This window comes from Heptranchias perlo, chromosome 19 (genome assembly GCF_035084215.1).
Source record: "Heptranchias perlo isolate sHepPer1 chromosome 19, sHepPer1.hap1, whole genome shotgun sequence".
Lineage (NCBI taxonomy): Eukaryota > Metazoa > Chordata > Chondrichthyes > Hexanchiformes > Hexanchidae > Heptranchias > Heptranchias perlo.
Genome location: NC_090343.1, coordinates 8,735,455 through 8,759,810, shown reverse-complemented (window position 1 = coordinate 8,759,810; position 24,356 = coordinate 8,735,455). Strand labels below are relative to the sequence as shown.

At 45.3% G+C, this 24,356-nt stretch overlaps 1 protein-coding gene across 1 annotated transcript in view; it reads right to left on the bottom strand.

Moving 5' to 3' along the window:
• Positions 1–2,137: 2,137 nt before the first annotated feature.
• Positions 2,138–24,356, bottom strand: part of gss (glutathione synthetase) — a 76,768-nt gene continuing 54,549 nt past the window's right edge. Inside the window, exons 10-13 of the mRNA XM_068000253.1 lie at positions 23,651–23,845; positions 22,118–22,199; positions 19,975–20,164; positions 2,138–11,452 (exon numbers count right to left, since the gene is read on the bottom strand). Coding sequence (XP_067856354.1) covers positions 11,329–11,452; positions 19,975–20,164; positions 22,118–22,199; positions 23,651–23,845 — 591 coding nt within the window. The 3' untranslated portion in view covers positions 2,138–11,328. The remainder of the gene's footprint in view (positions 11,453–19,974; positions 20,165–22,117; positions 22,200–23,650; positions 23,846–24,356) is intronic.

Here is a 24,356-nt window from a genome sequence, read left to right as displayed (position 1 = left end):
CCCCAGTCCATCACCGGCATCTCCACATCATGGCTTCTTTGAAATAGTTCCATGAGATCTTTTACGTCCACCCGAGGGCAGACGGGACCTGTTTAACGTCTCATCCAAAAAACGGCACCTCCAATCGTGCAACGCTCCCTCAGTACCGCACTGGAATGTCAGCCTAGATCTTGTGCTCAAGACTCTGGAGCAGGACTTAAACCTACGACCTTCTGACTCAGAAGCGAGGGATCTACCAACTGAGCCACAGCTGACACCAAGTACTGTGGTCCTGTTCAGTTATCGGAGTGCCAAGCCTACCACAGAGAATTGATTCTGTTCTAATCTATCATCACCAGGAATGCCATCTTAGAGCCAACTCAACCTCAAAAAGACCCTTTTTATTTTCAGCCTAGACAAGGGAATATTAGTACATATTCTAGGGAATGCCCCATTATAGTCCTTTGCAGAAAGGGGGCAGGCTTTCAGCTGCTAAGTGTGGTGAGATTCACTACTCCAAAGGACCAATCCTGACAATGCTTGGAGATCTACTCCCAGTTCCAAATTTAGAGAATGACAAGGTCAAATTGATAATGGCCATTTTTTTTCTCTCTCTTCTCCCTAGGTCATGGACTTTCACTGAGGTACTATTCCATAGTTGCCAGAACATCCACCACTTTGTTCAAGTGTCAATTCTTCATGTATAAGCCCAGCAGAAGCAACTGGCCCTTCCAATGCAAGGATTATTACAACCAAGACGGATTCCTTCCTTACCCATTGTCCATACACATTTTCTAGCAAGAGTTACTCAGTGGATAGCAGCTGATAATTGGATCCCTAGCTGAGGTCAATTACTACTGCCTCAGTCGAGATTAACTAACTCCAGTACACACCAGATATTGAACTTCAGATATTCTTGCTCTACATTAGGTCTATAGCACCAGGCAGTGCCCCTATTCACTGAATCATTGGGGGAGCTTTTCAATAGTAAAACTGTGCCATTGGAGAGATCAAAAATCTGAGTGGCTACGGTTAATTCTTGACAATTGAGTGGAAACAAATGGCCCTTTACAGCACGGGAAGTGCAAATTCAAAGTTCGTTTTTTTCTTTTATTCTCGGGATGTGGGGGTCACTGGTAAGACCAGCATTTATTGCCCATTATGAATTGCCCTCAAGGTGATGGTGGGCCGCCTTCTTGCCACCTGTGGTGAACTTCACAAAACCTGTAGGCCATGTGGTGAAGTTGCTCCCACAATGCTGTTAGGTAGGGAGTTCTAGGATTTTGACTCCAAGATATATCCAAGTCAGGATGGTGTGTGATTTGGAGGTGATGGTGTTCCCAAGCATAATGGCTTCATCGTAGGTAGTAGAAGTCGCAAGTTTGGGAGGTGTTACCAAAGAAGCCTTGGTGATTTGCTGCAGTGCATCCTGTGGATAGCACAAACTGCAGACCACAGACTACATTGGTGGTGGTGGAGTTGGATGTTTAGGCTAGTGGATGAAGCGGACTGCTTTGTCCTGGATGATGTTGAGCTTCTTGAGTGTTATTGCAGCTGCACCCATCCAGGCAAGTGGAGAGGCTTTGGGGAGTCAGGAGGTGAGCCACTCTCCACAGTATATCCAGACTTTGACCTGCTCTAGTGACCATGGCATTTAGTTGGCTGGTCCAGTTGAGTTTCTGGTCAATGGTGACCCCCCAGAATGTTGATGGTGTGGTTGCAAGCAGATTACATAGGTAATGGTCTTAAAGCTTAGTAAAGGCAGGACTGAACCCACTCCTATAACAGGTCCTTCATCTCAGAAATATTGGAATTAACCAAATGTACCTTGAACTCTGATCACTCTCCTATAATATGATGCAAGCGTGATATGGAGCTCCTACTGAATGTTGCATTCCAAAATGTTAACATAACATCTGTTTGTTTATCCCTAATATAAAAACCGGAATTGGGTAGAGCCTACTCATTCTTTCAGGAAAACAACATTTGTCAAATACTTACCCAGATGGGAAGCTCAAAAAGAGTCAGTGTTGAGCTTCATTGTGCTGGACTTGTATACTGCTTTCCTGTGACCCAATGTACTTGATCAGGAATTAGAAAAAAAGAACTAAACGCACTTCCATTTCACAGCAGTCACCCATGACTCTGATGGCAAAGATTGTAATCAATTGTATGTTTATTAATAAGTATAGAACAATTTTTCATATTATATAAAATATCCAACATATTTTTGATTGAGAAAAGGTCAAACATATTTTTGATTGAGACAATTTGAAACAATGCAGCCCACCCCTTCTACTCTCCCTCCGCCTCTGCAAAGAAGCTTTCCAGTTTTGCCTTGGTAAGTAATTCTACTCGTACCTACTTTATATGGCAAGCAGAGAGCAGGTTTACTCAAAATTACTGTTTGTTCTATATGTAGCAAAGGACCAATTGCAGAGAGAGCAACATTCCATAAATGTCCCATCCCAAGGTCATTTTTTTTGGGTGGGGGGGGGGGGGGGGCAGAAACAGAGATGGAAAAGAAAAGCAGTATTATTTTAAATCCTCACTCATGCCCACTATTGGCAGAAGACCAGCAATGCAGCATTAAAATATTTGCAGCATTGTCAGAGAAACACAAAGTAATATAAATATTAAAGTCTACAGCAATATCCACAAATCCATTTTCCATCTCAGGAGTGCAGTGCACAGCAGGAAACAGTAGTCAGAACCTTGCACGTGTACAGTGCAAAAAGAAGGAAAGACGACTTGCATTTATATAGCGCCTTTCGCTACCGAATGAAATCCCAAAGTGCTTTGCAGCTAATTAAGTACTTTTTAAAGTATAGTCACTGTTGTAATGCAAGAAACATTGCATAAAAACATTATATAAAAAACAAGAATCAACTTTAACAGAGGTTAGGAATAGCAGAATTGTATGGAGACACACTTTTTAACCCCCCCCCCCCCCGGCTTCTTTCATCTATTTCTTCTCTCTCTCTTGACCACATATCATCCTTGGCTGAGAGACAACTGCTATGCTGTTCTGTGATTGTCAATCACACTCGACAGTAACCCATGATGACTCTGAGAAGTACACAGCTGCCCCACAATGGCTGATATTAACAATTCATCTAAACTCATCCTGCTTCTCAGTAAACTGCTTCACAATTAATTAGTTTGAAGTAGTGACCATTATTATCTAGGCAAATGCAGCAGATATGATCACACAAGGTGTATGACCAGTTAATTTGTTTCTGTGGTATTGGTTGAGGGAGGAATGTTGAGCAGGACAGAAGGAGGCCACCGTCGAGTCGTGCCATGGGATCATTGATGTCCACCACAGCAGGCAGACAATGTTTCCATCTAATGTCTCATCTAAAAGATGGCACCTCTGACAATGCAGTACTTCCCTCAGCACTACATAGAGTGTCAGTGCTAAAAATCATGGAGTGAGACTTGAATCCACAATCTTCACTCAGATGAAATTTGGTATGTGCACTCTCCAGCAATCTATGGCAAACAGACCATCTTTTCACCTATTATCTACTCTCCTCTGGTATTGAATTGTTGCAGAGTTGTGGTTCTACGGGCAGTGGATACCCTTTAGGACTTCACCCAGATGGGCATTATTCAAATGAGCCTTGACAGTGAGTGTCAGGAGGCCATTAAACAGCTGCAGGCTCATCTTATCCCAACATCCATTACCATGTAGCGTCAAGCAGGGGTTACTGGAGAGCGTTCAGCAGTGTGGGGATTCTGGCTGACTTTGCCCTCCTTTCACTATATTAAACAATAGCGGCCCGACCGCCACCCCAGCTGAGATCAGCTAACTCAACACTGACCTGGGGCTCTCCTGCTGTCTAAGGCTCAGCTTTGTTAAAATCTGCTGAGTTATATGCTTCATTTTTAATACAGTTAATAGACAACACTATCTCTTATCTTCAAGGTGAGAGGGGAAGACATGTGGCTACCACAGTGTATTCAGCAGCCAGAAATTCAATTTAATCACATCATCCTGTGAATGCAGTCAAATTGCTGACAATCTTGTAGAGGAACGACAAGTGAAGCCTGGAGGTGGGAGATTCCACTCAGCACCACACTTGTTCTGGATACTTTTGCAGCATTTAGATGGGAACTAAATCAGTGCAGTTGTGAAATCAGAATGTGACTATATTGACTGCAGTCACATCAACCAATTTTGGCTTCACTGGTAAGTCACATTTGTTGGTAAATTTAAAATGTCCACAGGTCTTTGGGCTGAAATTGGGATCCAGATGAGCCGACCACAGCACAAGCAGGTTTAAATCATTTATGACCCACACAATTCCTTCTCCGAACACATCCGCATACGATAAAGAAATCATCCAAGTTCCCCCAATAGCATGCATGCAGTTGAGTCATGCAGGTGTGGTCACAGGTTTGACTGCTGGTGCATGCTAGATTAGCTAAACCAGCATAGGGGAGTTCGAACTGACCTGTATCCCTGAGAGAGGTTAAAGAAAATTACATCATCCAGAGTTTCCACTCCAGTGACCTCTGCTAAAAAGTGTGTATGTGTACATGTCATGAGATTAGGCTTCGTCCTACATGCAATGCCCTACATAGTTGAATAGCCTGGCCACATGAGTTAAGTAACAGAAGGCTAATGGTGTCCGTAGAACCAAACCCCATCCTGTCAATGATTTCAGGAGAGGAGGAGAGAAAATGCCATTAAACAAAATTACTTCCATAAACAATTTGAAAAGGTACAATTTTAAAGAGGGTGCAGATACAGAGACCTGAGGGTTTACGTACACAAATCTTTGAAGGTGGCAGTACAAGTTGATATGGCTGTTAAAAAAGCATATGGGATCCGTGGCTTTATAAGAAGCATAGAGTACAAATGCAAAGAGATTATGCCAAATCTTCATAAATCACAAGTTAGGCCTCAGCTGCAGTATAGTGTCCAATTCTGGGCACCACACTTTAGGAAGGCTATCAAGGCCTTGGAGAGGATGCAGAGATTTACCAGAATGGTACCAGGGATGAGGAACTCCAGTTATGTGGAGAGACTAGAGAAGCTGGGATTGTTCTCCTTAGAGCAGAGAAGGTTAAGGGGAGATTTAATAGAGGTGCTCAAAATGTTCATAGAGGGGTTTTGATAGAGTAAATAAGGAGAAACTGTTTCCAGTGGCAGAAGGGTCAGTAACCAGAGGACACAGATTTAAGATAATTGGCAAAAGAACCAGAGGGGAGAGGAGAAGAATTTTTTTTTAAAAACGCAACGAGTTGTAATGATCTGGAATGCACTGCCTGAAAGGGTGATGGAAGCAAATTCAATAGTAACTTTCTAAAGGAAATTGGATAAATACTTGGAAAGGAAAAAATGCAGGTGAAATAGCAGGGGGAGTGGAACTAATTGAATAGCTCTTTCAAAGAGCTAGCACAAGCACAATAGACCGAATGGCCTCCTTCTGTGTGGTATCATTTTATGAATTGGCCGCCATACTGAAAATAGTTAATATTCTGCAGCCAAGATTAATTTCAAGAATGTGTGGATTACATACTGTAGCTGCTTTTGCATTTCATTCTGAGTTTTGATGCTGACCACCAGGAACCCAGAGGCGAAGAGCAGCAATCAGCAGCATAATTGCACACACATAACTGAAACTGACCACCTCTCAAGTCAATTATGGGGTATCAGAGTAATTACCATGTCATAACAGAATTAATAAACAAGGTTCAACAGGTGGCTGTCGAAACATTTTTAGTGTAAGAAACAAACAGACTTAACGCTCTATCATTGTATCATACAAGATGGTAGAAGTCGAATCAAGTGGGCAGTGGTCTTTTTTCGCCTAGCAGTTCCTATGACATCTCTTCACTGCTCTGGATCTCCCTTTCCGGTTCTTTCCTTCGCTAGTTTTGCTCCTTTTATGCATTTCAAACCCTTTATGTATCTCCCAGCATAGTGAGCGCATATAATGGAGACTTCAGCATCCCACAGCTGACCAAATTGCACCACTGTGTTAGGGTGCAGGAGTCTGAGATCTATGGCTGGAAGTATGATTCCTAAAGAGCAATTTGCTTCAATTTAATACACCATATTTTTCTTTAAAAGTCTACTTTTAATTCAAAGTTGCTTAATTCAAGTTATCTAATAATTCATTTTTTAAGCAATGAATTCCCACTTTGTTGTGTTATTTTCATCACTTAATTTAAATTATTGGATAATTCAATCTTTTTAAGTGCAAAAAAACGACTTTGAAGTATCTGTTTTAGATCGAGTTACCCAGGCTGTGTAAATGATGTGCCACAAGGATTAGGGATTTACTGAAAAATTAATTAGTCTGATGGCCGGTCACATAATAGGTGACTGAGTTGTGTCAGCCTGACCTATTCTGTGTACTCAATATATCAACAAACTCCATGACGAAATCTTCTCTAGTGAACAGTGTTGGCCACCAGTAAATTCGACGGGAAATGTTTAAGATCAAGTCAAATACAGGATGGACGACAGAGCATTGGCATACCAACGTCCAGCAGCCAGGCAGTTCTCCCCCAAAAAGTGGGCAAAAAGAGAGATCAGAAGGAAGAGAGGCAGATGAGTCACTGCCTTGCAATTTGCATTCAGCTCCTACCCGCCTCCCCTTTTCTTCCTTGTATTCCTGAAGCCACTGATTGCTTTTGTTCGGTTCTACAGGAGCTCGAGAGGAGTCAGCGAATTTGAAACAGGGCAGCGTGGTGTCCAAATTCAACAGAAAAAAGCAACAGATACTCTTTAGTCTTAGTTCAATCCCATGTAAAATAATGAAATCAATCAAGAATAAACTTGAGGATTATTTGAACGATTAGTAAGTAGCAAACGGCAATCAGCATGGATTAAAAGCAGATCCTGCCTGAATAACCACCTTGGCCTCTTTAAGGAAGTGACATCCCAGGTGGATTATGGAAAGCCCCATGATGTACTGTACCTAGAATTCCAAAAACACAGACAGAATTCCATTACTGTTAGTTAAGCTTAAACTGTGGGAATTCAGGGTGATTCTTAGGAATTTATAAAAACTGACCGAAGGCTGGCAAATAAAAGGTACTTGTCGGAGGAGTTGTGTCAGGGCAAGTGGGCGGGAGGAAGTATGAAGTGGGGTATCCCAGGATTTGGTATTGGGACCACTACTGTGACCTGGATTCTGAAACTCAAGTGTAATTTGGTCAAATGTTTAGATGATTCCAAACTAGGAAAGGTCATGGAATTAGAGGGGAGAGTTCAGAAATTACAGAATGAATTGAACAAAACACAGGAGTTGACAGAACAATGGCAGATGAAAGTTAACGTGCGCAAAAAGAAAAAGCGGACAGCTCACTTACTCCTGGAATGGTATTGAAATAGCAACGGTTGAAGTTGTTAAGAGACACAGTACTCTTCGTAGAATCGATGCTCAATATGTCCAACCAATTCAGAGCAGCAATCAATAAAACCAAAAGAATGTTCAACTACAGAGCCAAAACATTAGAATACAGGACAGAGAAGTCCCGCCAAACTGGATAGTGCTCTGGTCAGGCTGCACCTCGAGTACTGTGTCCAGCACTGTGGGAGAACCTTCACCAAACGGACTGCAGCGGTTCAAGAAGGCGGCTCACCACCACCTTCTCAAGGGCAATTAGGGATGGGCAATAAATGCTGGCCTCACCAGCGACGCCCACATCCCATGAACGAATAAAAAAAAGTTCTAGTCACCTCGGCACAGGCGCTGGAGGCAGCTATCAGCATATGGAATGGACTCCAGACATAGTGGAGGGGAAAACCCTAGAGCCATTTAAAGAACTGAATGTTTCAATGGGGGAGGCTGCAGAGTCTTTCCGGATAGATAAACTAAGATGGCTCAAATGGTCGGCAGCCCTCCAAATACCTTGACAAAATACCATCCCTCATATGTTAAGTCTAGGTAATGAGCATCAACAGCCTCTTTGTCTGCAGAGGAGATCAAGCTGAGCCAAAAGAGGCATATTTTCCAACAAGAGTTCACTGATAGTGACCAGGAGCAGGAAATTCTGGCACATTTCCCCTTTCTACGCCAAAGGCCGGCAACAGCGCCTCAGTTTGGCTGTGATCAACCAACTCCGCAAAGACTGGGGCTCACACCTGGGTTCCTCTGATCTGTATGGCCTAGTGCTACATCAGGCAAGTCTTTACCCACTGAAGCATCGAAGGGAATTATCCACCAGTTTTTTTAATATGGCTGGGGTATCAAGAAAGAAATAACTGTTAATCTCATCCCTCTTCACTGTAAATCCCAAGGAAAGTTGTAGAAAATTCAACCATTTTCAGTGACAAAAAGCTGTGAAAGAAGCATCGGGAGTTGCTGAAGTTCCACAAGATTGAAAGCAAATAAAGGCACTGTAATACTAATTTCAAAAAGGGCAGCAACTTTAGAAACCTTGTAAAAGAATGGGAACTATTCTAGGGGTTAAGCTGCAACAGTACCTGCACATCTGAAGAATGTAGTATTTAAAAGGGGAAGATCCCGCTCGACATTTCCTCCTTGCTTCTTTTGAGGATGCTACAGCGGAACTTCCTATCAATTTGACTTTTCAAAACATTTTCGACAAAGTTCCATGTGAAAGACTTCTAATTAAACTGGTCCACAAGGATCCAGGGAATGACACTGTACTGCCTACGAAGCTGATTAAGAAATAGGAAACACAAGATGGCGAATGGAACCCCTTAAAGTTAGTGTTTGGACCACTGTTGTTTAAGTCATTTAAATGACCTGGAAATTGAAACCAAATGTTAGGGTGTCTAAATTGTAAAAAGTGAGAGCAGCAAAAACAGATAATGCAGGTAAAGTAATCGCAGATTTAGACTGCGCAATTGAGCATACAGCAAATTAAATTTAACATTGCTAAAAGTGAATGCACATTAGTCGAAAAAACATACATCATAAATAAACAATACATGGAACAGAGCTGGTAGACAATGTGCAAAGCAACTGAAAGCCAATAGAAAGCTGGACTATACAGTTTGAACAGTAATTCTTCATTAGGTTATACCGAGGCTTTGCAATATACTAGTCAGACTATACTTCGGACTATTGAGTTCAATTCTGGTCACAATATGACTAAAAAAAACAACCTATCCAAGTACTGGAGAGGATACAGAGAAGAACCACGAGACTGATCAAGTGCAAAAGGGATGAGCCATGAGAAAAGATTAGAGAAACTCAAGTTTCACAGCTTAGAAATGAGTCAGGCTGGGTGGATGAGATAAAAAAAACATCTGGCATGTTCAAACTGCAACTGGATACTATAATGAGAGAATTATGGTATTGACAGATCAACAGTTTTAAAACCTTTTCAAGTACTTGGCTTTTCTGGTATTCTTATCACATTTGGTCTGCAAAACTGTAATTCACTAACACCAACGTAGCAATTCTTGTATTTAAAACTGGATTAAAATCATGGTTGCATTATTTCAAATGGAGTTGCAGAATACTCAGTTAAAAAATAAACCGTAGACAAAAATTTGCTGGGCTCATTTTTTGCAGAGAACTTCAGATGTGTGTTTTTGGGCGAATTTTCTCTCCTCTCCTGAGGTATCATGATCAAGGGACCATTCTTCTTTTATGAGCCAAGACGGGGATTGTTAGCAGGCTATTGAATCATGGAGGGCATCACAGTCATGTTGTCTTCACCTGATATCCACACTAAGTCATTATAGGAACTCTCAGATAGGTTCAAGTTTATTTTGCCGTTTACAGTCAAAATGTGTTTGGTTGCTGTACAGCTAACAAGGGAAATATTTTGTGACAATGCAAGGTTAATTTTAACATGGTCTAATTAGCTTGAGCACCCTGGCTATCTTTTCTTGGTCACAAACTTTAAGGTAATTCTGTAAGCTACTGGAATTCCTTTTCCATCACCCCTGAAGCGAAAGACTTTCATTGGAGTTTAGTTTTGCAGGTGGTAGAGAACAACCAGTCCCTTCCCCCCCCCCAAGTGGTCATTCTTCACATGCAAGGCTGGACAGAGTGCATCAACATGGGAACCATCTTAGCCGAACCCAACCTCACCCTTACTTGTCATCCAGGTATGCACAGCTCCAGCAGGGGGTTGTTGGATGGAACGGAGGAACGGGACTCCTGGCTGAACTTCCCCACCCAGCCCACAGATGTTGAGGCCAACTGTACTGCACTGCACTGCTTGTGATCAGCTAACCCGGCACAGACTGTGGATCAAATCAGAGATGTTCCTGATCTGTATAGCACATGGCCACATCACACAATACATTTACAGACTAAGCCTGACTGTAAACATGTCCAACCAATCAATAAAACCAAAAGAATGTTCAACTACAGAGCCAAAACATTAGAATACAGGACAGAGAAGTCCCGCCAAACTGGATAGTGCTCTGGTCAGGCTGCACCTTGAGTACAGTGTCCAGTTCTAGTCATCTAGACAAGAGGCACTGGAAGCAGTGATCAATTTATGGAATGGACTCCAGACACTGTGGAGGGGAAAACACTGGAGTCATTTAAACAACTGGATGTTTCAATGTGGGAGGCTGCAGAGTCTTTCGGGATAGATAAACTAAGATGGCTCAAATGGTCGGCAGCACTCCGACTACCTCGACCAAATACCATCCCTCATAGGTTAGTCTAGGTAATGAGCATCAACAGCCTCTTTGTCTGCGGAGGAGATCAAGCTGAGCCAAAAGAGGTATACTTTCCAACAAGGGTTCACTGATAGTGACCAGGAGCAGGAAATTCTGGCACATTTCCCCTTTCTACGCCAGAGGCCGGCAGTAGCACCTCAGCTTGGCTGAGATCAACTAACTCCGCAAAGACTGGGGCTCACGCCTGGGTTCCTCTGATCTGTATGGCCTAGTGCTACATCAGGCAAGTCTTTACCCACTGAAGCATTGAAGGGAATTATCCACCAGTTTTTAATATGGCTGGGGTATCAAAAGAGAAATAACCATTAATCTCATCCCTCTTCACTGTAAATCCCATGGAAGTTGTAAAAAATTCATCTATTTTCAGTGACAAAAAGGGGGAAGGGGGGGGGGGAACGAATGTACTTTTGAATTCTCAACACTGCCCCAATCATTATTTTCCTTTTATCTGACACTGATAACCCCATAAACAATATAGATGGTTTACTTTATTCTCCAGTTTTGGATTGTCTTGATTCTCTTGGTCCTTTCAGTCCAAAACTGGAAGGTGGTGAACCCTTCCCTAAAATCTTTGGTCATGAACAGCCTATCCCACGCCCACGCCCCCACCCCACCAGCTCAAGTGAGGAGGATGTGAAAAAATGTTGAACCTCTGCAATTTTAATGCTGCATACTGTACACTTCTGGGGAATGCGCTTCAGGGGATCTATAGTTCAGATAAGATAGGGTGTGTCCAGAACTGCCACCCCAGCAGATACGCCTCCGTCCGCAAACTCCGTGCTCTTTGTGCGCAGCAGGTGGCCAGGGCATTCATTCATGAACATTTTCTGACACTTCCTACAAGACATAAATGTGAAGAGGGAGTCAAAAGAAAACAAAAACACAGATCATACACAAACCTACACAACACACCAAGTAGAGTCTCACAATCAGACACCGTATTTTCCTTTTTCTCTCTTCCCCCAATTTCCTCCCTTCCTCTGCTGAAGATGTTAACTCCTTGTTGGGGTATAATGCCACACATGCTCCCTGCCTCCCCTCTAAAACCTAACTGGCAATTCTTCTTGCGGAAGCCTTGACCGAGAGTGTGACCAGACTCGTCAATTATGGAGCCCAGTTCTGTACTTACCCGAAGTGCGCACACATGCACTTTCAGCAGGGGCTGTCGGAGCAGTAACTTTGTTCGATTTGCCTCTTCCTAATACTCTAAGTATCACCTTGAATTCAGGCGCACAGACTGTTCTGCTGAGGGACACAGGTGAGGAGAGATGGGGCTGCAAATGGCCCCTGGGACACACCGCTGCTACCCAGAAAACATATAAACCACTCTCACTATACTGTGCTTTTCGTACATCCCTCAACAAACCAGTGCAGCATTTCCGCTTCTCTTACTGATCAGAAACGTAATGTTAAGAGAATCAAAAGCAAAATACTACAGATGCTGGAAATCTGAAATAAAAACAGAAAATGCTGGAAATACTCAGCAGGTCAGGCAGCGTCTGTGGAGAAAGAAACAGAGTTCGGGTCGATGATCGTTCATCAGAACTGGAAGAAATTGAAGATTAAACAGTTTTTAAACAGGTACAGAGCCAGGGAAAAGTGGGGGGAAGGAACAAGAGGGAAGGTCTCCGATAGGGTGGAGGGCAGGAGTGTTTAAATGACAAAAGAGATGACGGTGCAAGGCAAGGAGGATGGTAATGGGACAAGTAAAGAAACAAAAGGCCAGTCAGTTTAACCTTGGTGGTCGGGAAACTTTTAGAAACGATAATCCGGGACAGAATTAACAGTCACTTGGACAAGCGTGGATTAATTAGGGAAAGCCAGCACGGATTTGTTAAAGGCAAATCGTGTTTAACTAACCTGATAGAGTTTTTTGATGAGGGCAATGCGGTTGATGTGGTGTATATGGACTTTCAAAAGGCGTTTGATAAAGTGCCACATAATAGGCTTGTCATCAAGATTGAAATCCCATGGAATAAAGGGGGCAGTGGCAGCACGGATACAAAATTGGATAAGTAACAGGAAGCAGAGAGTAATGGTGATCGGTTGTTTTTCGGACTGGAGGGATGTGTACAGTGGTGTTCCCCAGGGATCGGTACTAGGACCACTGCTTTTATTGATATATATTAATGACTTGGACGTACAGTGCACAATTTCAAAATTTGTAGATGAAACAAAACTTGGAAGGGTAGTGAACAGTGAGGAGGATAGTGATAAACATCAAGAGGATATAGACAGGCTGGTGAAATGGGCAGACACGTGGCAGATGAAATTTAACGCAGAAAAATGCTAAGTGCTACATTTCTGTAGGAAGAACGAGGAACGGCAATATAAACCAGAGGGCACAATTCTAAAAGGGAACAGAGAGATCTGGGAGGCAGGGCAGGTTGAGAAAGCAGTTAAGAAAGCATACGGAATCCTGGGCTTTATAAATAGAGGCATAGTAAGGAAGTTATGATGAACCTTTATAAAACACTGGTTCGACCACAACTGGAGTGCTGTGTCCAGTTCTGGGCACCGCACATTAGGAAAGATATGAAAGCATGAGAGAGGGTGCAGAAAAGATTTACTAGAATGATTCCAGGGATGAGGGACTTTAGTTACACGGATAGACTGGAGAAGCTGGGGTTGTTCTCCTTGGATTGAGAGGAGATTTGATAGAGGTATATAAAATCATGAAGGGTCTAGACAGAATAGATGGAGAGAAACTGTTCCCATTGGCGGAAGGGTCAAGAAGGACATAGATTTAAAGTGATTGGCAAAAGAACCGAAGGTGACATGAAGAAAAACATTTTGACATGACACTTGGTTATGATCTGGAATGCATTGCCAGAGGGGGTGGTTAAGGCAGATTCAATCATGGCTTTCAAAAGGGAACTGGATAAGTACTTGAAAGGAAAAAAATTTGCAGGACTACAGGGATAGGGTGGTGGAGTAGGACTAGCTGGATTGCTCTTGCATAGAGCCGGCACGGATTCGATGGGCCGAACAGCCTCCTTTCATGCTGTAACCTTTATGATTCTATGAAAAGATGGGCCCAGACGAGCTGTAAATGGCGACATCAGAACCATTACCAGCACCTGCTGTCTGAAAAATATGGAAGCAGTGGTTATGATCTGAAGTTATTGAAATCAATGTTGAGTCCAGAAGGTTGTAAAGTGCCTAATCAAAAGATGAGGTGCTGTTCCTTGAGCTTCATTGGAACAGTGTCAGAGGCCGAGTACAGAGAGGTCAGAGTGGGAGTGGGACGGGGAATTAAAATGGCAAGCGACCAGTAGGTCATGGTCACGCTTGCAGACTGGTGAAGGTGTTCAGCAAAGCGATCACCCAATCTGCGTTTGGTCTCCCCAATATAGAGGAGACCGCGTCGTAAGCAGCGAGTTCCGACCTACATCCACGGCTCTTCCAACGCTCTCCGCTGCTTTAACAGTTTCCAGTTCCCCAGCCCTAACCGTCTCCTTTTCACCAGTCCCTCTGCTTCTTCCTTGAACGGAGGCCCAACCAGTCCCCATCAACCACCATCCTCCTCCGCCTGGCTTAACTTGTTCTTACGACTTCTCCTTTGACTCCACTCACTTCCTCCAAATAAAAGGTGTTGCTATGGGAACCCGTATGGGTCCCAGCTATGCCTGCCTTTTTGTGGGATACGTGGAACATTCCTTGTTCCAGTCCTAATCAGGTCCCCTCCCTCACCTCTTTTTCTGGTACATTGATGACTGTATCGGTGCCACTTCCTGCTCTCGTCCAGCACTAGAAAATTTCATCAATTTTACTTGCAATTTCCACCCATCCCTCACCTTCACATGGTCCATCTCCGACTTTTCCCTTCCCTTCCTCTACTTCTCTATCTCCATTTCTGGGGATAAGTTGTCAAACAATGTCTGTTATAAGCCCATCGACTCCCACAGCCACCTTGATTTATACTTCCCACCACCCTGCTTCCTGTAAGGACTCTATTCTATTCTCCCAGTCTCTGTTGCATGTTTCGACGATGCCACCTTCCACACCAGTGCTTCCGATATGTCTTCCTTTTTCCTCAACCGAGGATTCCCCTCCACTGTAGTTGACAGGGCCCTCGACCGTGTCCGTCCCATTTCCCGCACTTCTGCTCTCACTCCTTCCCCTCCCTCCCAGAACCATGATAGGGTCCCCCCTTGTCCTCAACTTCCATCCACCTCCACATTCAACGTATCATCCTCTGCCATTTCCGCCACCTCCAGTGCGATCCCACCACCAAACACATCGTCCCCTCCTCCCCTTTCAGCATTCCAATGGGACCGTTCCCTCTGCGACACTCTGGTCTACTTTTTCATCACCCCCAACATCCGCTCTCCTCCCCACGGCACCTTCCCGTGCGAGCGCAGGAGATGCAACACCCGCCCTTTCACCTCCTCCCTTCCCACAGTCCAGGGCCCCAAACACTCCTTCCAGGTGAAACAGCGATTTACTTGTACTTCTTTCAATTTACGATACTGTATTCTCTGCTCACAATGCGGTCTCCTCTACACTGAGGAGGCCAAATGCAGACTGGGGCGATCGCTTTGCTGAACTCCTCCGCTCAGTCTGCAAGCGTGACCCTGACCTGCCGGTCGCTTGCCATTTTAATTCCCCTTCCCACTCCTACTCTGACCTCGGCCCCTTGCACTGTTCCAATGAAGCTCAACGGAAGCTCGAGGAACAGCCCCATATCTTTCGATTAGGCACTTTACAACCTTCCAGACTCAAAAATGATTTCAGTAACACAGCTGCCAGACTGGGCCTGCGGCAGGTGGTGAGCGAACCAACATGAGGGAAAAACCAACTTGACCTCGTCCTCACCAATCTACCTGTCGCAGATGCATCTGTCCACGACGGTATTGGTAGGAGTGACCACCGCACAGTCCTCGTGGAGACGAAGTCCCACCTTCGCAACGAGGACATCATCCAACGTGTTGTGTGGCACTACCACCGTGCTAAATGGGATAGATTCAGAACAGATCTAGCAGCTCAAAACTGGGCATCCATGAGGCACTGTGGGCCATCAGCAGCAGCAGAATTGTATTCCAGCACAATCTGTAACCTCATGGCCTGGCATATTCCTCACTCTACCATTACCAACAAGGCTGGGGATCAACCCTGGTTCATTGAGGAGTGTAGAAGAGCATGCCAGGAGCAGCACCAGGCATACCTAAAAATGAGGTGCCAACCTGGTGAAGCTACAACTCAGGACTACATGCATGCTAAACAGCGGAAGTAACATGCTATAGACAGAGCTAAGCGATTCCACAACCAACAGATCAGATCAAAGCTCTGCAATCCTGCCACATCCAGTCGTGAATGGTGGTGGACAATTAAACAACTAACGGAGGAGGAGGCTCTGTAAACATCCCCATCCTCAATGATGGCAGAGTCCAGCACGTGAGTGCAAAAGACAAGGCTGAAGCGTTTGCAACCATCTTCAGCCAGAAGTGCCGAGTGGATGATCCATCTTGGCCTCCTCCCGATATCCCCACCATCACGGAAGCCAGTCTTCGGCCAATTCGATTCACTCCACGTGATCTCAAGAAATGGCTGAGTGCACTGGATACAGCAAGGGCTATGGGCCCCAACAACATCCCGGCTGTAGTGCTGAAGACTTGTGCTCCAGAACTACCGGCGCCTCTAGCCAAGCTGTTCCAGTACAGCTACAACACTGACATCTACCCGACAATGTGGAAAATTGCCCAGGTATGTCCTGTCCACAAAAAGCAGGACAAATCCAATCCGGCCAATTACCGCCCCATCAGTCTACTCTCAATCATCAGCAAAGTGATGGAAGGTCTCGTCGACAGTGCTATCAAGCGGCACTTACTCACCAATGACCGACTCACCGATGCTCAGTTTGGGTTCCGCCAGGATCACTTGGCTCCAGACCTCATTACAGCCTTGGTCCAAACATGGATAAAAGAGCTGAATTCCTGAGGTGAGGTGAGAGTGACTGCCCATGACATCAAGGCAGCATTTGACCGAGTGTGGCACCAAGGAGCCCTAGTAAAATTGAAGTCAATGGAAATTAGGGGGAAAACTCTCCAGTGGCTGGAGTCATACCTAGCACAAAGGAAGATGGTAGTGGTTGTTGGAGGCCAATCATCTCAGCCCCAGGACATTGCTGCAAGAGTTCCTCAGGGCAGTGTCCTAAGCCCAACCATCTTCAGCTGCTTCATCAATGACCTTCCCTCCATCATAAGGTCAGAAATGGGGATGTTCGCTGATGATTGCAGTGTTCAGTTCCATTCGCAACCCCTCAGATAATGAAGCTGTCCGTGCCCGCGTGCAGCAAGACCTGGACAACATCCAGGCTTTGGCTGATAAGCGGCAAGTAACATTCGCGCCAGACAAGTGGCAGGCATTCAACGGCATTTCCATCGCCGAATTCCCCACCATCAACATCCTGGGGGTCACCATTGACCAGAAACTTAACTGGACCAGCCATATAAATACTGTGGCTACAAGAGCAGGTCAGAGGCTGGGTATTCTGCAGCGAGTGACTCACCTCCTGACTTCCCAAAGCCTTTCCACCATCTACAAGGCACAAGTCAGGAGTGTGATGGAATACTCTCCACTTGCCTGGATGAGTGCAGCTCCAACAACACTCAAGAAGCTCGACACCATCCAGGACAAAGCAGCCCGCTTGATTGGCACCCCATCCACCACCCTAAACATTCATTCCCTTCACCACCGGCGCACAGTGGCTGCAGTGTGTACCATCCACAGGATGCACTGCAGCAATTTGCCAAGGCTTCTTCGACAGCACCTCCCAAACCAGCGACCTCTACCACCTAGAAGGACAAGGGCAGCAGGCACATGGGAACAACACCACCTGCACGTTCCCCTCCAAGTCACACACCATCCCGACTTGGAAATATATCGTCGTTCCTTCATCGTCGCTGGGTCAAAATCCTGGAACTCCCTTCCTAACAGCACTGTGGGAGAACCTTCATCACACGGACTGCAGTGGTTCAAGAAGGCGGCTCACCATCACCTTCACAAGGGCAATTAGGGATGGGCAATAAATGCCGGCCTCACCAGCGACACCTACATCCCATGAACGAATTTTTAAAAATCATAACCACTGCTCCCATTTTTTTTTGGACAGCGGGTGCTGGTAATGGTTCTGCTGTTGCCATTTACAGCTCCTCTGGACCCATCTTTTGTTTCTTTACTTGTCCCATTACCGCCCTCCTTTGCCTTGCACCATCATCCCTTTTGTCATTTAATCACCCCTGCCCTCCATCCTATCACAGACCTTCCCTTTTGTTCTTTCCTCCCCTCCCCTCTTTTGCCCGGCTCTGTACTTGCTTAAAAACTTTTTAATCTTCAACTTCTTCCAGTTCTGACGAAAGGTCAACGACCTGAAACGTTAACTCGGTTTCTCTCTTCACAGATGCTGCCTGACTTGCTGAGTATTCCCAGCATTACATAATGTTGAGGTTTTCTAAACATTCAAATCAATAACAGACAGAGCGTTTGGATTTCTTTTCACTTGCACTCCAGAGTCCACACCAAACTGGCAGAAATAAATTTTGAATAAAAACACAATTTACTGCCGTGGTTCCTTACTCTGCCATCTGTCACAAGAAACACAGAACTGTCACGAGCACACTCCAAAAGACACAATAGCCCTTTGAAAACTTCTTTCTCTATATGCAGTCCTCACCCTTAAAGCCTCCACGCTCAAAATGGGCAGAGGTTTATACTGGCCAAAATGCGCTAACCATTAACCAGTTGCATTAAAGTCAATTTCGAAGTTGACGGTTACAGCATCGTAAGTGCTGCGTTTATTTTGTGCAGAAACAGCTGTGTTTACTCACCAAGTTCGCAGCTCGTTAAGGTGGACTGAATGCAAGAACAAACGTAAGTAAAAAGCTCCGCTTTACACAAAAGGTAATTGGACCTTACATAAGCCCTTCCAGTCCCCTGTAAGTGTTGTGGGGTAACAGTTTGTACTAAGCACAGAATGCAGTAGCAAACATGACTTCAATTGTCGTAATATCGGCCATCGAGTATAGCAGGCAAATCGCGTTCACGTGAACACATCCGCTATAAACGGTAGGGACTGTACGTGCTTTCTCCCACTCTGGAGGTTGGTGGCCCCAAGAGAACTCAATATATTCTAGTCTCTGCACGAGTGATCAATCCCCGATATTACACTAGCCCACTCCAACACATGATCACTGAGCCATGCTCTTTGCTTGGTTACCGTTTTCCCCAGCCAGTAACAAACCTTATGACCTCCTGCACAACGTGCCCACAGTCTGTCATCTTTCTCACAGAATCAGCCTCATCATTTCTCCCTCTTCTTGCGCTAGTTCAATGACCTTCTCGTAAGTCACTCTCATGGTCCATCCATTTTGTACATACGCAAGGAAGTAGTGACAAGGCAGCATGCTGACATGCTTGCATAGATCCTCTTAGAATGGAGTGATCCATGTACAGTTATTATGCCAATATATCAAATAAAAATCCCATTTAGGGCCCTACAATTGGTACCAACACTCCTGGGTTACGGTAACAGCCAAAGCTCCCGCTGCTGCTGGAACGTCCACATTTGTGGATGGATGTTGGCGGAGAACAGGAAATGACACAAACTCCTTCATTTTATAGAAAAACATTGCCTGTTAGAAATGCACAAGTGTGGGCATTTTGGGGGAGGGGTGGGGATTCCTCTGGTCGATGTGCCTTTTAGAACTTTTTCTTGACGATTTTGCTAGAAAAGCGGTCATAGAAAACCCACTGTTTATGATGTTAGCAATATAAAGTGAACAGAAGAATTCTTCTTCCTTGGTGGGTTGGCTGTTCATGGTTGAATAGCCGATCTGTACTCAAAGGACTGCCACTTGAGTGAGGTCCTGGAGGTCTGCTCGTACCTGTGAAACCATAGCACAGCGCGAGTCCCAGAAAGAGACTTTCAATTATATAGTGTCCGCTCTTGTCTGTTGGGGACATTTCAAAGCGCTTCACAAACAAATAATTATTTTGAAAAGCAGTGACTGTTGTTACGTAGGCGAACTGGCCGCCAGATTTCATGCTGCAAAATCCCACATCAGCACTACGATGAACAGTCACAGTAACGTTGGCCATGACACTCGGAGAGCTCCCCGCTAGTCTTCAAATTCTTTATGGGGTGCCCTGGAACGGACCTTATCCGAAGGTTGGCGCCTTCTGCGATGCAGTGTCGACCCGTATCAGGCGCTCCAGAGTGGAGCTGGGGCCCACAACCTCCGGACCCAAAGTAGCCACAGTGCTACCAACTGAGCCAGCACCTTCAGCAGAAAATGGGAGTGGGGAACGGGGGAGAAAGGAGAAAATGTGATTAACAAGAGATCAAGACTTTTCCTTACCTGATGTAGACTCCAAACACTCCCAGCTCAACCACACACTCTGACAATTGCAAAGCTTTTCCTGGCTGCAGTAGGTAATTCTTCACCACCTGTGGCTTGATCCTGTCCATCAGGATATAGGCCGATCTCTTTGGCCCGTCTTTAATGTTCCCAAGAAGTTGCCTGAGCTCTTCTCCAAAAATGTTGTTTCCTGACAGCAACATTAACAGCGAGAATTAAACCATTTTTTGTAAGAAAAAATATATAACATCGACTTCTGCCCACTAATGGCTTTCCCTTTAAAAGGGCAACATGCATTTGGTACCTTTTGATGTGTAGTGAACACCCCAGGGCTTTTCACAGAGGTTAAAAACAAATGTAGAAGAATTAGAGGAGGTATCTGAACGCATGGTTGAACAGGTAGGTTTTGAGTGTGATCTACATCCGTGATGGTGCCCTAAGCTTGCTGCTACTCTTACCTTTCCTAATGCAGTCGGCACAGCTCCTGTAATGGCTCCTGCTCCCGCCCCTACATGGTCACGTTGGATGTAGCCCAAATATTCATTCTTGGTCCACTCCCATTCCTTATCTACATGCTGCCGAACACCAATTTCACTTCCCCTTCACTGCTGATAACTCCTCTACTACCACTCTGTTTATCCTACTGCTTTGCCAACATCAAGTCCTGGATCAACAAGAGCTTCCTGTCAACACAACATCAGCAAGACTAAAGCCATCTTTGTTCACCTCTGGCTAAAAGCTCCCCCTCCCGGACAGCTCCCTCAGACTAACCCCAATAATTTGCAGCCTCAGTGTCGATCCTGAGCTGAGCTTCAAACCCCACCTCCTAGCAACTATCCAGCTCTAAATCCCATTCCTCCAGTGCTCACCAACCTTCAATGGATTCCTATCTCCACACCCCCTCCCCCCCACTCCCCAATGCACCGATGTTTAAAATCCTCATCATTATGTACAAATCCCTCCATGGCCTCACTCCTCTTAGCTCTGAAGCCTCAATCAGTCCTACGTCCCTGCACACATTCTTTGTTCTTCCAATCCTGATATCCTTTGCATCCTCCGTCATCTCCATTCCAACTTCAGCTGCAGAGCCTCGGCCCCACAACCCGCAACAGTCTCTCTAAAGCCCTCCTTCCTTGCTACCTCTCTGCCTCCATTCAAAAAGGCTTTAGTCAACACTACTAATGCTTCCACCACTGCTTGTTATTTTCACCTCTGTGAAGTATCTTGGGCTGTTTTATTACAATTAAGAGGCAGTATAGCTGGAGAGGATGGAAGGTTTGTGGGTGGACATTTTGTGAGAGGGGTGCGGTGACGGCAGTTTTGAAGGGTGGGAGAACTGTGCCTGTGGAAAAAGACAGCCGACGTCAGCAGCGAGCACTGAAAGGTGGGTGCGGTCAGGAACGGGTTGAAGGCGCAGGAGATGGGTCTCGGAGTTGAGCCTGACGAAGGGCGGGGAAAGAAGCTAGAGTGATAAGAGGTCAGGCTGGAGCAAGACAAAAATTTAAAAGAATGAAAGACGTGCGTTTAGATAGGGCCTTTCACGACCCCAGGACATCCCAAACCACTTTACAGCCAATTAAGTACTTTTTTGAAGGGTAGACACTGTTATACTGTAGGAAATGCGACAGCCAATTTGCACACCGCAAAGCCCCACACTCAGCAATGAGATAACCAGACAATCTGCTTTTTGCATGAGGTTGTTAGAGGGACAAATATTGGCCGGGACATCGGGGAGAACTCCCCTGCTCCTCTTCAAAATAGTGTTGTGGGATCTTTTATGTCCACCTCAGTTTAAAGTCTCATCCGAAAGACAGCACCTCCAACAGTGCAGCACTCCCTCAGTGCTGCACTGAAGTGTCAGCCTAGATTTTGTGCTCACGTCCCTGGAGTGGGGCTTGAACCCACAACCTTCTGACTCAGAGGCGAGAGTGCTACCCACCGAGCCACGGCTGACATCAGGTGCTCAAAAGTACTGAATCTCTTCTCTTGCAAGGCGGTGGTGGAGAATCAGACAGGCCCTGTTAAATTGCGTGTGATCCTCCTCACCCAATCTTCCTCTCCGCGCTGCACCCAGGCGGCCCTTTAGGCCCCAGCACGAGGAAAATCTGCCCTCTGATTTAACAAGAGTGCAACATCATCTTACCTCCTCCCTCCCTCTGTGGTTTCAGCACAAAGCCTTCTGGGTCTCCTATTGCCATAGCGATCATTTCATCACCCTCAGGACCCTGTCGCCATAGAGAAAGTTCCAGTTAAATCATTAATCTTTTGGAGGTGCAAAGTCATTGCTGACTTGTGGGTAAATTTTCCTCCATGTGAGGAACCCGTTTTATATTCACACTACTCTAGTTATTATACCTACTTGCTTCTCAAATTTTTCCTCCCCGCCTCTAATCTTCTCCTCCAGTCCCTGCTCGCCCGAAGCAACTACTCTGGCTATAGGTGAGTTTCATGTGAACCGACAGCCCTCCAGTATCACACTCGTGAATGCTTTCCTCCCCCACCAATTCTACCCGAAGGCATCAACTACTTCTTGGGTCCGTCGCTATCCTCTGGTACCTCACCCGAGTAGCCATTTATCCGTGAGCCGAGACACCGTGTTGTTAGCAAGTTTTTTGACCCCCCCAAGAGACATCACAATTGAGTCAGTTCCTGTATTCGCTCAAAGACCACACACACACACACACACACACGCACACAGACAGACACACGAGTGCAGCACAAGGCCAACAGAAGCATCCGTGCTGTCGCTGAGTTAAGATTAGATGCCTCAGCACAGACTGTGGGGCAGGGGGTGACTTGTACTGTGGACTTTCATGACCTGTATTGACTAGATTTGTATTCCCTCGAGTATAGAAGATTGACGGATGATCTAATTGAGGTGTTTAAGATAATTAAAGGATTTGATAGGGTAGATAGAGAGAAACAATTTCCTCTGGTGCGGGACTCCAGAACAAGGGGGCATAACCTTAAAATTGGAGCTAGGCTGTTCAGGGGTGATGTCAGGAAGCACTTCTTCACACAAAGGGGAGTGGAAATCTGGAACTCTCCCCCCCAAAAAGCTGTTGAGGCTGGGGGTTAACTGAAAACGTCAAAACTGAGATTGACAGATTTTTGTTAGGTAAGGGTATTCAGGGATATGGAACGAAGACGGGTAAATGGAGATATGATGCAGATCAGCCATGATCTAATTGAATGGCGGAACAGGCTCAAGGGGCTGAATGGCCTACTTCTGTTCCTATGCATGGGCCAGCTACTCAATGCCTTAAACAGCTGAGCCAGAGAGCTGTAAAATGCTACGGTAAATATTTCTCCTGCACCAATTCCTACTCTATCACAATGCGCTCAGGATAAAATTTACATTTCCAAGGGTGAGACTGACAGGAATATTTCAGTATCACAGTCGCTATGTTTGAAGAGCCCTCGACGAGGGAAAGCTCTATTATCAATACAGTGTGGGAGCTGCTGCAGTGAACGCAAAAGAGCAGGATCAATGGTCCTCGTTTCATTCTATGTGCCTATATTTGTGTAGTAAACCTCTTTACTGCAACAGATTGTTCTTTAACACCAGCATTTATCGTTTGTGTTACCAGTCAAGAGTAACTTCCCCCCCCAACCACTCCCAGAAAGACCAAATATTAAGAACGTGTTGCTGCTGTAAAGGGGCGTCCTTTCTTACCTCATCAATGCTGTACTGGCCCGCAAAAGTAGCCCGGATTCGTTCAGCAGCTTTGGGGCAGTCTGTTAAGTACTTCTCTATGACACCGGTGCGCGATAATTCCTGTTGTACTTTCTTGGTTCCCACAAGGTGGGTGGCAATATCTGGGCATTTAATCGCTTTGGAACGCTCAATCAACAATCGCGCTTCCCAGCACTAAGGCAAAGAGGGGGGGGAAAAAATTGAAATGGATACATTATTCTGTGTTGAAGGACAATTGATATTATTAATAATCTTGCGTACGGTGTGAACTCCCTGTTGTCAAAATTTCTGGTCACGTTTTTCTGTCAACATTCACCATTGTAAACATCCAGGTCAACATTTCCATTTCAATTTTGCGACATCAACCGAAACTATCGAGATGCAGACTCTGACCACTAGGTGGTTCCCTTGAGCAATTTTTCATAAGATCACAACGGCCCAGAGTTTACTGAGAAAATAACGGCGAGGTTCACTGTTATTTACGTGCAAATCGGACAGCAATTTCCGGCAAGCGCACAGGTGCGGTTAAACGCAAAAAATCTGGAGTCTGAGATAGCCTGCTCCTCCAAAAGCTGCCCAAAAACAGGATCGCGTCGTCTGACTCATCGTTCAAACACGCTGAATGGCGTGAATTTCCTGCACTGACGTCGTAGATATGGACTTAACTCACCACAAAAAGTTAGGG